At 62.8% G+C, this 13,599-nt stretch overlaps 1 protein-coding gene across 4 annotated transcripts in view; it reads left to right on the forward strand.

The window, feature by feature from the left end:
• The window catches only part of LOC144994101 (uncharacterized), a 32,094-nt gene that overhangs the window by 16,613 nt on the left and 1,882 nt on the right, over positions 1-13,599 (forward strand). For all 4 annotated transcript variants that reach the window (XM_078950561.1, XM_078950562.1, XM_078950563.1 and 1 more), the window contains one exon: positions 12,990-13,571. In XM_078950561.1, coding sequence (XP_078806687.1) covers positions 12,990-13,571 — 582 coding nt within the window. The remainder of the gene's footprint in view (positions 1-12,989; positions 13,572-13,599) is intronic.

The following is a 13,599-nucleotide window of genomic DNA, read 5'->3' on the forward strand; positions in this document are numbered from 1 at the left end:
CCACAGCGACCCACCCTCCAGAGGCGGTGGGCAGAGGCGAGTCTGGTCGCACGAGGTCCTTCACCCGTCGCCATCCTCGCGCCAACGTTTCTAGCGCGTAAGCGGGACTCGGAGACGCGGGCAGAGCCAGGGCCTTGAACAGCTTGTGGCAGGACCTTGTGGGGTTGACAAACACAGGCCAGAACAAGCTGGCGTCAGCCCTGAGCGAGCTGGGTCGAGGCACTTTTAGGCTCAGACGGTCGAGAGCGCACGGCGACACTTTGGGAAAGTGAAGCGCTATGGCGGCCGCTATCGCTTCGGGATCCTGAGCCCGGGCCTCGGTGTGACTGGGGATCTCCGCCAGGGCGACCGGGGTCCCGGAACCCGAGCGACGGAATGTCCTCGGCGCAGGGAGCTCGTACAGCACTTCTCCGGCGGGGGGGACCCGCATGTCCCGCTCCTCGAGGCGATCCCTCGGGTCGAGCCCAGGAGAGACGAAGCCAGTGTTCAGCGCTGCCGTCTCAAACAGTCTGGGGTCCGGCGACACGCTCGTCGTCAGGATGCCTTCTCCCCGGGCGTCCTGATCGTCGAGGAGCATGGGGAGATGATCGTTTGCGTACAGCACCACGATCTTTTCCAAATCCAGCGAGCCGTTTCGCTCGTAGGTTTGAAACGCGACGCAGTGCGCGGCCACCGAAAAAGCCCAAGCGTACATCGCAGCAGCCCCTCCGTGCTGGCGCGTCTCGCAGGCCGGCAAATCCTCTTCTCCTTCCCCGTTCCCTCCTTCTTCTCCTCGTCTGGGGATTTCTCCTTCTCCTCCACCCCCATCTTCTGATTCTGCAAAGTTTTCCGATACGCAGCAGGCGCCCGAAAGGTCCGTCGCAGGGAACGCGGCTTGCTTCTCGAGCGGAAGGAGGGAATGAACGACCCAGCACAGTTGAATCACGGCCTCGTTGCGGACCAGCCAGTCGCGTTCCCGAGAAGCCTCGACCGCAGCGCACTCCATGAGAAATGCGCAATGGGTAAAAATCACCCGACGGCACTCGGAGCACGACAGCTCCAGCATGGAGCTTTCGCAGCGCCGCACCGCCTGCACAGCGGACCAAGGGGTGTATCCGCAGAGCCTCATCTCCCTCACAATGGCCCGAGCCACGACGCCAAGGTCCTTCGCCTCCCCCGGCTTGCAACAAGGACAAGTCGGGTGGCCCACGAACCTCATCTCACTGTCTGGCGAGCGCGGGACCTCGCGAGCGTCGTAGAACTCCTGAGCCCAGCCCGGTTTCAGTTCGTTGCAGGTGCCACAGTTCCGTTTGCGCATAACGAGCCAGTCAGATCTCAAGATCTTGTGAAGAACCGGCGCGAAAGCCACATCGACGAAAAAGGGCCCGAACATCTCGATCCCGACGGTTGCGTGTTCGCCCCGCCTGAGCCACTTGCTGGCGAGGTGCAGCAGGCCATCGTCATTTTTCTGCTCGAGCACAAATCGTTTCAGGTCGGGCAGGTGAGAGCAGACGTGAGCTGCGCTTCGCAACCGGCCGAGTGCCGCCGCACACTGGTCCACCTCTGACAGCCAGGTTCCGTATTCCGCCGCGTCTCTCAGGTGGACGCTGCCACGGATCGAGGCGAGGCAGTTCCGCACCGTGTAGTAATGCGCGGTCTCGTCCCCGTCCTCCGGGTCGATGCCGCGACCGTACCTTGTCTCGTGCGACAGCACGTAGGGGACCATTCGGCCGGACGAAGCCTCCTCGAAGGTGACCGGCCTGACCGAAATGGATGCCGAGACCCCATCAGATTCCTGGTGCACTGGCTTGTACACCAGGGCCCTGCGCAGGGAGCGCGCGGAGGAGCAATGCGGACAGGGGTCATTCCGGCCGTCAGGTTCAGCGTCGACACCGCCGACCGTCAAGTAATCGCAGTCGACGTCCATGGTAAGGGGGGTGGTCGAGTTGAGCCCGCTGCCGGCCGCGTTAAGTATCTCACCGTGTCCCGTCCCACCCCCATAGGCACACCTTCAGAACGCGAAGAAGGAGCCGGCGGCCTCAAGCCTGCGCCTCGATGCCTGGGCCTCCGTGAGCTCACCGCGTGCCTTGCTCAGGCTGAGCTCCAGAGAGCCTTCGTTCCTCACGACCTTTCTCAACTGAGAGATCAGTAGGGATCTCTCGTAAAGCAGGCTCTTGACGGAGATGTCGCCGATTCCGATTAGGCTCTCGAGAACCGCCAGGTCGCTCCTGATGTCAAAGTAGGCGTCGTTCAAGTGAAAATCCCAGCTCCACATGCCGGAGCCTGCCTCGTCGAGAAGCTCGCGCACGTCTTCCACGTGCCCTACGAGGACCCTGTCCCGACCTTCTGAGCTTCGAGGTCTGGCTCGGGAAAGTTCGACGTCCAGCATCCTGAGCGTCCGGGCGCAATCGTCCCCGACGCGCCTGGGCACCAGCAAAGACGCCTTGACAAGCAAGCGACCCACGTACGCTCTTGCCTCGCTCCACGGCTCGCCGTGGCTCACCCCGGGTCTGTCCCGCACGATTTCCACAAATTCCAGCGGCGTAACATCCCTGGAAATCTTTGCGCACATCCCCCTCCACACCTCCATGTATCTCACGTACAGGTCGGTGTAGCGCTCCAGGATCATCCGCAGCGCCTCGCCGTCCGTGTAGCAGGAGTTCAGCGCTTCGCACACGGTCGCCGCCGCCGACGCAGACTCTCGACAGGACTCTCCCTGCCCGGACTCCCCACGCGTGCGATCGTGAGTCCTCCTCGCGGAAAGGCGGACCATTTCTCGGACCAGGTTGTTACGGCCCAGAGCAGCTTGAACCATGAAGTGCAGGCGTTCGTCGCCCGTGTCGACCCTCAGCTCGGGATACCTCTCCAGCACGGTTCTAAAGCCCAACATGAGCTCGGACACCGTTTTCGTGTAGCAGCCCAAGGTCCGTCTGTAGCTCTCGGCAGCGGACTTGCAGTGGGCGTCGTAGGCTTCGCACTTGAGGCACCGGGCAGGCCCTTGTGGTGGATCTCCCGGACCGAGGCCTCCGTCGCTCAGAGAGTCTTCGCGCCGGCGTCTTTCCCGTCTCACGGGTACCCAGGAAATGCTGTACTCGCGTTTGTCCGCGGGTTCGCCCTCAGGTTCGCCTTCGCTGCCTTGAGAGTGCACAGACATGCTCTCTTCGCTTTCGCTGCGCCTCAGGTTCACTAAGGACCTCTCGGATGGAGAGTCCAGATCGAGCGACTCGCCTTCTGTGTACATTTCTACGTCGTCTTGTGGGAACCTTCCGGCTCTGCGCTCGCCGCGCTCCCCTCCGCTCGTCTCACGCTCCCTGCGTTCCACGCTCTCCCTCCGAGCCCTTTCCTCATACCTCCGAAACGCAGACTCCACAGCCTGGACCAGCGTTGCCTGCTGCGATCCGCTGGCATGTCCGGCGGCCCGGCTCCACGCGGAGCAGAAAGTCGCGGTCATGTCCATGGGGTAGAAGCCTTCGGGAGCAGCTCCCTCGAAGCCCGTTTGCCTCCGAAACGTTTGGGAGGGGGCCGTTCGGGGCCAATCGTCCGCATGTGTGATAAGTACATCTGCTACATCTACGCGTGCCTCTGCGCCGGCAAAGCGGAACTCTCGGACGACGAGCTGGCCTACCTGTTCGGGACACGGGGTCGAAACCTGCGAGCCCGCCTTCATCCGCAGTGGCTCGAAGGCTACCGTTTGAGGTGCCGCCACGCATACGAGCAGGAACGTCGGCGGCGCCTGCGCCAGAGCCCCCTGAGCTCCTCGTCGACGCTTTATGCGACGCGGCTGGGTGACGGTGCGCTGATCATCGCCGACGAGGATGGAAGACTGCTGAGCATCCAGCGATTCGCGGAGCCCCGTCCTCCCAGGAGGCTGCGGCCCGCAGACAGCGCATTCGCCGTGTTCAGGGAGACCCTGTCTGTGTTCTCGGACGTGGCCTTCAGGGCGCTCGCAGGCGGTGGGGCCGAGCCCGCTTTGGTGATCTCGAAGCGCTCAGAGATCGAATCGGGCGGCTCTTCCCACTGGTGGCCAGAAACGAGCGTGGGCTACGAGGTCGAGGAGAGGGACGTGAGCGGAGCCGAGGTCGTCCCGGGTATCATCTACGCTTCAGATGGCCTGTCGCTCTACCAGGTGGTGTCTTCTTGGAAGGCTCGCGTTTGCCTCGTCTTCTCGCCCGACTGCCGCGAGGAGGTTGTCCGCACGCTCTGCGCCCTTGCCTTGGGCGACTGCGGGCTGGGGACGCGGTTCGCCCTGCGGTGCGTGCTACCCGGAGAAGGCGACCGCGCGTTCGACCTGAGGGAACTGGAGCCTAAAGATCCTTGGTTCCCGGGGCCCGCGCTAGGCCCCGGCGCCAGCGGGAGGCAGGGATTTCTACGGGAACTGGACGGAACGGCGGAAAGTCGCCACGGCGCATTCTCCGGCCTTGCGGCTCTGAGGGAGGTGATCTCCACACCACTGGCGTTCTCGGTGCTCGCCGAGAACGACCACGTCGCCGTGCTGAGGCACCTTCTCAGGGATGCTCTGGTGATCGTGCCCAAGTCGAGTCCGAACGCCAGAAGGGGCACGGGCCGCCAGGACACTGCAGGTGTGAGCAGAGGCGGGAAGACGACAGCACGGGAAACCCGGGAGGCCGAAAGCAAAAGCGAGAGCAGATTGAGGACGAGGACAGCTGCGGAAGGCCCGAGCGGACGGCTCACCGAATGGTTTCCCAGCGGGCACTCTGTGCTGGAGATCGAGACAGGCGCGCCAGGGGCGCCCCGCCTGCTGATATCCTCGCCGAAGGTCGTCCGAGGGAACTCTAGATCACCGTCTGCAAGCAGGACGCCCACGTTGCGTGTCTACAGGACCCCTCGGTACAGCGGTGTCATGCCGCAGGGCTTCAGGTCAGAGGCGTACCTCTTCGATCGGGCCGTGTGTCTGATCCCCGTGGGCATGGACGTGATCGCTCCTCCTCAGCTCGACGGCGCGAGCTGCGCGGCAGTGCTGTACGCGCTGGAAGTCTTCGCGAGGCTGGCGGGCCCAGACGTACCGACGAGCCTATGGTTGTCGGGGCCCTTGGAGTGGACAGAGGCGCGGGCACTGGTCCTTTCTTACCTACGCATGGAAAACGCGGGCTTCGAACGAGGTTCCAGGGAAAGCAGCATTCGCTTCGAGGCGAGCGACTGCTCCATTCTGTCGAAGCTCAGGCAGATCGTGTCAGAGCACGTACCTGGCACCTGTCCTCGCCTAGCGAGTCTTGGGCCGTCCGAGTCGCCCGAGCGCCCGATGCACGAGGATTTGGAGGGGGACCTGGCTCTGCTGCGGGGCACCCCGAGCAGGGCGCCGCTCTCGGACGCCAGGGGCATCAAAGAGGCAGATCCGCCGGCCCGCGTGGATTCTCCGTCGATCTGCGAGAGGACCACGGGCCACATCGTCCTTTTCGGGAGGGGGCTCGGGCCGAGCTCTCGTTTCAAGTGGGTCACGATAGGCATACGCACGCTGGGGCCCGCCGACTTGAACATACTGAGGGTCTGCGGGGTGTTTCACTCGAGACGCGGCCGTCACAGGGCCCTCCTGAAGATTCCCGACACGCAGGGCGTGCGCCCGGGCTCCCGCGCATCAGGTGGCGCCCGTTGCACGAGGCTCACCGAGGACTTGCGCGAGATCGCCGCCTCCTCGACTATCCCGCCGCCCGACTGCTACTTTCAGCTGAATTACGCCCCGGAGACAGGGAGGGAACGTATCTGGAGCCGCTCCGGCCACGAACTGGAGCGCTTCCCGCTCACAGCAGACGCCGCGTCCAGCCTGGAACGGGCCGTGCGCAGCGATCAGGCCAGGGGTTACGAGGAGCGCAGGCTGTCGCGCATTTTCAGATCTTCCCGCCGGACGGCCGGGCGTTGCGAGCTGGAGCTGGCCGTAGACGAGCCTTTCGCTCGAGGCCCGTGTGGAGGAGAGCCCCCACACACGCGTTCGTGGCTCAGGTCGCCGGCGGCGGACCGACAGTGCCACAGCGCCATCGGGGACGGAGAGTTCTTCCCCACGGTCGAGGTGGCGAGGGCCGAGAAGGAGTCGAGCGGGAGCGTCTCGGAGGACGCCCTCTCCCATCCCCTGCGTGAATACAACCTGAACCTGGCGGCGAACGCGCGCCCTAAGCGCTTCGCGCTGGACAGGGCCGACAGGTGCCCCGGAGAGTGCGGCTCTGCGTACGAAGCCTGCCTGGATGAGGCTGTGATGCTGGGCCACTGCGCGAGAGTCCTGGCGACGAGGGGGGCAGAGAAGGACTTTGACGTGAGCGCCTGCCTGACTCGCTTCTACAGAGCCGTGCACCCTTGCGTGCCAGAGATGAGCCGGGGTGACGTGATGCTCGACTACGAGTTCGTCCTGCACGGACGGGGCCTTCTGCCCCCGGCGCACGCTCTCCTGGGCCACCTGGCCGAGAGCTGCAGACTGACCTGCCACCCGGCCTGCAAGCTGTTCACGCTGAGCAGGCACAGGGGTGCGTCTGCCTGGACCAGGGGAACGGACGCAGAGGTCCGCCACTCGCGCAGCCTCAGGGTCAACACAATCGGAGCCTTCCTCTGCTCCCGGGACCACAGGCTGGCTCCGCTCCTGGCCAGGTGCTGCGAGCCCAGACCCCTGAGCGCTTCCGAGCTCTGCCCCGGGAGCGAGCTGCTGCCTCGGGGGGATGAGGAAGACCTCCTCCTGAGGGCGTACTCTGAGACGCTGGGACCCGCGCTGGTGTTCGAGAGGGTCGAGACCTTCCCGGGCAGAGTTTCGACGAGCCTGGGGGACTGGAGCTTTCTTAGGCTGGCGAGCGAAGGGGCCTCGAGACCCGAGTCGACGGCGTCCGCCAGACGCCCCGGCATGTCCGTGATAGACGGGCACACGGTGGCGTTCGCTTCTGAGTCTCCCCTGTTCTACCTGAGGGGCAAAGGCCCATTGGTTCAGAGGCTGGAGTCCGTGGCCGTGGTCGCGGAGAACTGTTCGCTGTTCCGGACCGACGCGCTGACGAACGAAGACCCCGCGTGGCCTGCTCCCGAGCCGCTCGAGGCCAGGGCACGCATCAAGTGCCTGGACAAAGCGTCCGCCATCGACAAGATGTTCATGCGTCGGGGGCGCAGGGATCCGTTGGAGGGCTACGCCACGAGCGAGAGCTCCTGGGAAAGACTGAAGGACGCTCTGTGGACTTTTGCCAAAGTCCCGGCCGAGACCTCGCGCCCGAGCGACTGGGAGCGAGACTACCCGGTGTCCCGGAGCTCCAGGTCCGCGGGCCCGGAGGGCGCAGGGGTCGAGATCGTCAGATGGCTCTGCGGGGCTCCGCCGGAGGAGTTCACGCACCACGGCCGCCCCGGCGAGGGCCTCGGGCGTGTGGAGATGGCAGACGGGCACGCCAGGGCCCTGAACCCAAGAGAGTGGAGAGGGTTCGACGTGCTGCGATCGCGCGTTTTGACGTGCCCCTCGGAAAGAAGGTGGACCAGAGGCCTCTGCGTCGTCACGAATAGAGGCACCAGTCGGTTTCAGCGCGAATCTCGCATGCCCATCTCCAGCCTGATCGAAATAGCGGAGCCCGGAAGGTGGTACGCGAAGCCGGTTCCCGAGGACGACGGCCGCGAGCCGGAGGCCGACGGCGAAGAGGAACTCGAGAGCTGGAGCTTTCGGGCCGAGGTGAGCTCGGCCGGAGAGTTCGCCGACTCGCTCGCGAGAGCCATGCTCTCGGGGAACACTCACGCAGAGCTGGAGATCAGATGCTCGAGACGCGGTCTGTACGGTTACCTGCAGCGCGCGGTGGCTTGGTTCGCGGGAGCCACGGGCCCCTTCAGGAGTCGCGCCGTAACTGTGTACACCCCGGAGGCAGACTCGCAGACTTTCGCCTGTCGCTGGACCCACGCGCTGCCGAGGGACTTGGACGTGCTGAGGAGCAGAAGGACGGGGTACCTGGTGTCACGTCCGGACGGCCCGCGGGAGGACGATGCTATCGCGCTTCTGGTCGAAAGGTCCAAAGGGGTCATACCGGTGAGACACTCTGGCAACTTGGTGCTGCATTCCGAGCCCAGGACCCTAAGGGCCGCAGCGATACGTGGCGATCCCGGCCTGCACGTGCTCGTCAGCGCACCCGAGGACGCCGAACCATCGGAGGAGCAGCAGGAGACTCTGCGAATGCGCAACAAAGATTCGCTCATGGCCTTCTGCGAAATGAACGGAGTGCCTGGGGGGATACGAGGCCCCGAGACCTGGAAGGACCCCTCGCCGTGGTCAAAGAGACAGCCAGGATCGTTTTGCTCAAAGGTGGCCGAGCTGAAGTTCAGGTGGGAGTCGGGAACCGAAGCGCCGCTTGAAGCGCCAGCTCGAGGACCTTGCGAATGGCTTCCCCGTCTACGTTCGAGCCCTCCGAGATGGCAGAGGAGCCCAGACGGTCGACTCGTGCTCAAGCGAGACAGGTTTTGGCATTCGGTGGACACAAAGGCGTCGCTCGTCGAGATGAGGCGCCGAGCTGCCTCCCTGACGCTCAATGCAGAGGCGGGAAATGCACAGGTGCAGACCGAGAGAGCTGAAAACGATGAAGACGAACGGGTAGAAGAGGAGGAGGATGAAGAAGAAGAAGAAGAAGACCAAGATCTAGAAGGGGTAGCTGTGGATGAAGGAGAAGAAGGAGACCCTGCGGTACCAACGCCCGCGCCCCTGAGAGTAAAGTGCGACTTTCGAGAGAGAGGCCTTTCGAGTATCCTCACGTTGAACTCTCGACTGGAAATCGAATTGGTTCCAGACGTCCCTGCCGTGGAGGGCCACGTTTTTTTCGCACCCGCTCCCAACCCGGCCTGGAAAAGGCATTTCGATCTGACGGAAAGAGGCAAGCTCGTACGCTATTACAGACCCTGTTCGTTTTCACCCCTGACTTATCACGTTCACACTGTTTTGACGTTCGGCTGCGGCCTCAGGCCAGTGTTTGAGCACGGATCGGCAGACCCGGCGGGGGATAAGATCTTGGACCTGGTCCTTTGCGCTCTGGCGCTGGGCAACGTGCTATCGACGGACGCGCCCCCGGGACGGTTCGGTGTCACGCTGGTGGTGCGCGGAGGCAGAGGGGAGATGCTGAAGCGCGCCCGAGAGCTCTCCCGTTGCGTGATCGTGACGAAGGCAGGGGCCTACGAGTTCGAAGAACTGCCCGAGAGATTGGACCGCGAGTTGGCCGCATCGCCGTCCTCGTCGAGCTACGGGGCGCGACCCGTCTACGGCGAACCCAGGCGGTTCCTCTCAGAGAGCGGAGCGGCCACGTTCGCTCAACTAACAACCCTCTGGCCTCAGGCGGGGCTCAGGTCAGACGTGAAGCACCCGTCGTGTTCGGGGGACCCGCGATGGATAGGACTCATGGTTTGTCTGGCCGAGTGGCAAGGTCACCGGCTCGTCGCGAACGCGCTGGTTCCGGGCGCCCTGGAAGCCCTGACGGCTCCAGAGATGAAGCGAGAGCCGTGACGGCTCGGAGGTCCGTGGCCGAGCTGTACGACAGAGCCTGTGCGGCGCGCCTGCTGGGCCACGCGGACGCAACGCTGCTAGAATTCGCGAGGACTTTCTCCGAGCCCCGCACGGCCGCCTCGACCCCAGCGGACCCGGGCGGAGAGCGAGTGAACGAGTTCACCCTGTGGCTCGCGGTGCGAGGCATAGAAGAAGGAGAAGCCATCGCCAGGCGGCCGGGCCAACCCCTCACGTTCTCCGAAGCCCTGGAGGTGTACGCGAGGCTGAGCAGGGAGTTCGGCACAATCTCGACCGAAGAGTCGTTGCTCGCGCTGGACTCTCTCAGGGACTTTTTCGCGTTGGTGCTGCGCTACCCAATGATTCCGAGGCTGGTCGCAGACACCAAGGAGTGCCCTGAGTGCTATTTCGAAACCGACATTACCCTGGACACTTGGGAAGAAACCAGGAGAATGTTTTCCTGCTGCCACTTCACGCTGAGGCACGAGGGCGCGGAGCCCCCCGTCGACCCGGACTCTGCCGCGTCGGCCGCGCTGGACTTGGGCAACAGCGAAGGCTTCGGGGAGGTGGCCGGGGCCAGGCCGAGCGGAGGCGCGTTTCCCGGGACGGAGCGGCCCGCGGAAGGTACGGGTGGTGGCCCGAGGTCCGTGAGGTTCCTCGAGCAGCTGGAGTCGATCAAGCGGCGGGACGAGATGGACAAACAGATAGCCCTAGGGAAAGAAGTGGTTCATCAGCTCCGATCGTACGTGCGCACGCTGGAGGAGCTGGAAGCCCCGAGGTACCTGAGCACCCATCCCGTGCGCTGGCTGCACCGCTTTTACGGTTCGCTGAACAGGAGCCGAGAAAGGGCCAGGCTCCTGGCGACGCGTTGCCCCGACCCGGCGAGGGAGGACTATCGCACGCGAGCGGGCCTCGAGGTGGAGCAGCTCAAGCTCTCTTTGGCCTCCGTTGCCTCAACGGGTACCAATGACAAACTGCTCTCATACGTGTGCATGGCCTCGCTGGACCCTGTCCGCAGATACACGGACAGGTACAACGGGACGGCCGAGAGGATCGTTCTGTTCAAGCACCTGGTGGCGTCGGGGCTGTCGGTGGAGACCTCGTGGAGCCTGGTGAGGAGCGTGTCTCGGGTAGCGAAGGTTCCGCTGATCGGAGCGACTTTGAGCGAGGGAGTGGACAGACAGCTAAAACACACGACAAGACCCACGCCCTATAACAGAAAGATCGCTTCTCTGGTCTGGCTGTTCGCTCACATCACATCGTACTGCACACTGCGCAAGCTTCCTCATGGATACGTGCTCATGGGAGACTCGCCCGAGGAACTGTCTCGGGACGGGATCTACGTGTTTGATGACGACCACGTTGGATTCAGGCTGTCTGCGAGAGGACAAAGAGGATCGGACTCGGCCCAACCCGTGGCCTCAGCCCACGTGCCCTTCGAGCGCATCGCGGAACTGCTTGCGATGCGAGATCGCGTTTGTGAGATTTTTCGCCGATAGGCTGGCGAGGGCCAACCCAGAAAGCTCGTACGACGCTTTGGTGCGATTCGGACACGCGCCGTTGACCGCCCTGGTCAACCTCCAGTGGAAGAGGGAGGCGCTGCAGAAGCTCAAATCGGATCGTGCTCTGCGATTCTTAGAGCTGCCTCTGGAGAGCGCGGCCCTACGGGAGCAGGACGTGTCCGGCCACGTGGAGACGAGAGAGGCGAAACGCGCGAGGCGCAAAGGGGTGGAATGGAAGAGACCTCTGTGCTCCAAGCGAAAGAAAGGGAGGAAACTGAAAGAGAAGAGATATGGGGATGTCTAAGGCCCTCCTGTGTCTTTGTGCTGCTGTGGAACGTGTGCGAGTTGCTGGTTCTATGTTTGTTGTTTTGTTTTGTTTTTTGTTTCGTTGTCTTTCGTTTCATCGTTTCTTTGTATCATTGGGGTGACATGGTTGGGAAAATAAAGCCGATACACCAAACCTGAATTTGAACAAGCACTGTTTTGTTTTTTTTTCCGTTCTTTTCTTAAGGGGGGATGAAGGGGTAGAAAAGATGGCAAGGCATACAAACCAACACATCAGACACATTTTCGTTGGAGATTTTATTGAAGGTAGCGTAGGTACAACACAGCAGAGAAACAACAGCCACGAGGTACAATGTTCAGCGTGAGATGCGAAGACATCGGACGAAAGGTAGCATGTCGTCATCCCACGCGGATTTGTCTGGATCGCTGCGACGAGGGCGACTCGTCGCTCACGCGGATTCTCTTCTCCTCGACCCTGCCTCTGTGGACCTCGTAAAAGCCCGCCGGAGAGGGCATCCCCCTTTTGCCTCGGGAGCGGCATCGGAGCGCGTTTCCATTTTCTCCGAGCGAGGCTCGGACTGGCTCGCGGCCCTTACTGTGGCCGGGAGGCATTTCAGCTCGCTGCTCTGACCCGATAGAGAAACGTAGTCGTCCAAGGCGGCCCTCACGACCAGTGGCAGGAGTCTACCCGGGTCGGCGTCGGCGAGCGCTCTCTGAAACTGAGGCCGTTTCACGTGCAGGTGGACGTTGGTAGAGAGCATGGACCACTGGTTGTGCCTGGCGAGGGTCTTGTCGAAAAACATGAGCACCAGGGTCCTGTTGTCGAACATTTCGCTCAGCACGGCGAGTTTTAAGTAAGGGAAGAAGCAAAGAGAGGCCATGATCACCAGAGTGTAAAAGCCGTCTCTCCTCGAGTGCTTGTCACTTTGCTTGTTCACCATTTTCTTCACGAAGCGCTTGATCCTAGCTTCGGGTGAGCAGAAAAGGGTGGACACGGCGGCTGCGCTTTTGAGAGCGGCGTCCCTCACGGTTCCCAGATCTCCTAGGTCCGCTCGGACCCGCTCGCCGACATTCCGGAACTCGATACAGCCCGCGAGCCTGAACACTCGAGAGGTCCATCGGCAGCGCTGCGACGGGACTTGACCCTCTCCGCGCTCAACGGTCCGGTACTCGTCTGCAAATTCCCGCGTGAGGATGGTGGAGAAAAGTGCAATCATGGCCGGCAGGCAGGATTTCAGCACCCGCGCCGATACGCCGCACTGGTCTTCGACCCACGGACCTCCGCGAGGTCCGCCCGTCCGCGGGTCAACTTCCAATGCTCCGTAGCCCACCGTCGCCTCCGTCCCAGAGTACCAGGGCCCCCTGAAGTCAGGGTCCTCCCTGCGAAATGCGGCTAGCCCCACCACGGGGCAGGAAAATTCCCCCGACGCCGAGGCGTAAGAAACTCGGGCGGCCATAGCCCGCACGAGGGCGCAGTCGAATCCCGAGCACGAGTGCTTGCTGAGGTGCGCTGAGCATACGTAACAGCCCGGGATGTATCGGTCGTCAAAAGCGCATTCCTCCTCCACGCAGTGGCTCACCCACTGCGGATCGTCTATTAATTCTGAAGGCCAGCGGTCCATCGGCGCTTCCCTTAGCGTCTCTCGATTCTCCTCCTCTCCCTTCGTATTTCCCTTAGCGTCTCTCGATTCTCCTCCTCTCCCTTCGTATTTCCTTTCTCTGTGTTCTTCTCCTTTCCCTTTTCTTTGTTCCTTATCAATTTTTATTGCCTCTCTTCACAGGCGAGCAGGGGACAGAGCGCCGACCTCATCCTGGTGGACGAAGTAGGCTTCGTGAATTCCAAGGTGCTTCTGGCCGTCCTGCCCAACATCGCGTTCAGAGGACGGAAACAGGTTCACATCACCAGCCACGTCAACAACACGCCTTGGCTGAACAAGGTCGCGGACATCCGCGACGACCGGGGAGGCCCTGCTTACCACGTGGTGTCTCAGAGTTTCAAATGCGCATACCACGAAAGGGATCCGGGGCTCACCTGCTGCTGCCTCGGCGTCTACTGCCCGCAACACATTTCGGTGGACGGGCAGCTCAAGGAGCTCATGAACATGGTCTCACCCAAGGGTTTCGAGAGCGAGGTCACAGGCAGCAGCAGCACTTCGTCCGAAGACATCAAGACCGACACCACAGTCCCGTTCGAGGCTTCCGTCATCAACAGGTTCCTGTCCAACAACTGTTGGGCCCTGGAAGACGTGGCCCGATCGATCGTGACCAGGGCTTACTTGTGTCTGGACCCAACCTTCGGGGGAGGTTCCAGGTCCTGCGCCGGAGTTTGTTGCGCCGTGGAGATCGCTGGAGGCAAGCTAGTGGTAGGTCTCCCGCCCACGATCGGCGCCT

The sequence above is a fragment of the Oryzias latipes genome, chromosome 7 (assembly GCF_053564925.1).
Source record: "Oryzias latipes strain Hd-rR chromosome 7, Olatipes_Hd-rR_3.1".
Taxonomy (NCBI): Eukaryota; Metazoa; Chordata; class Actinopteri; order Beloniformes; family Adrianichthyidae; genus Oryzias; species Oryzias latipes.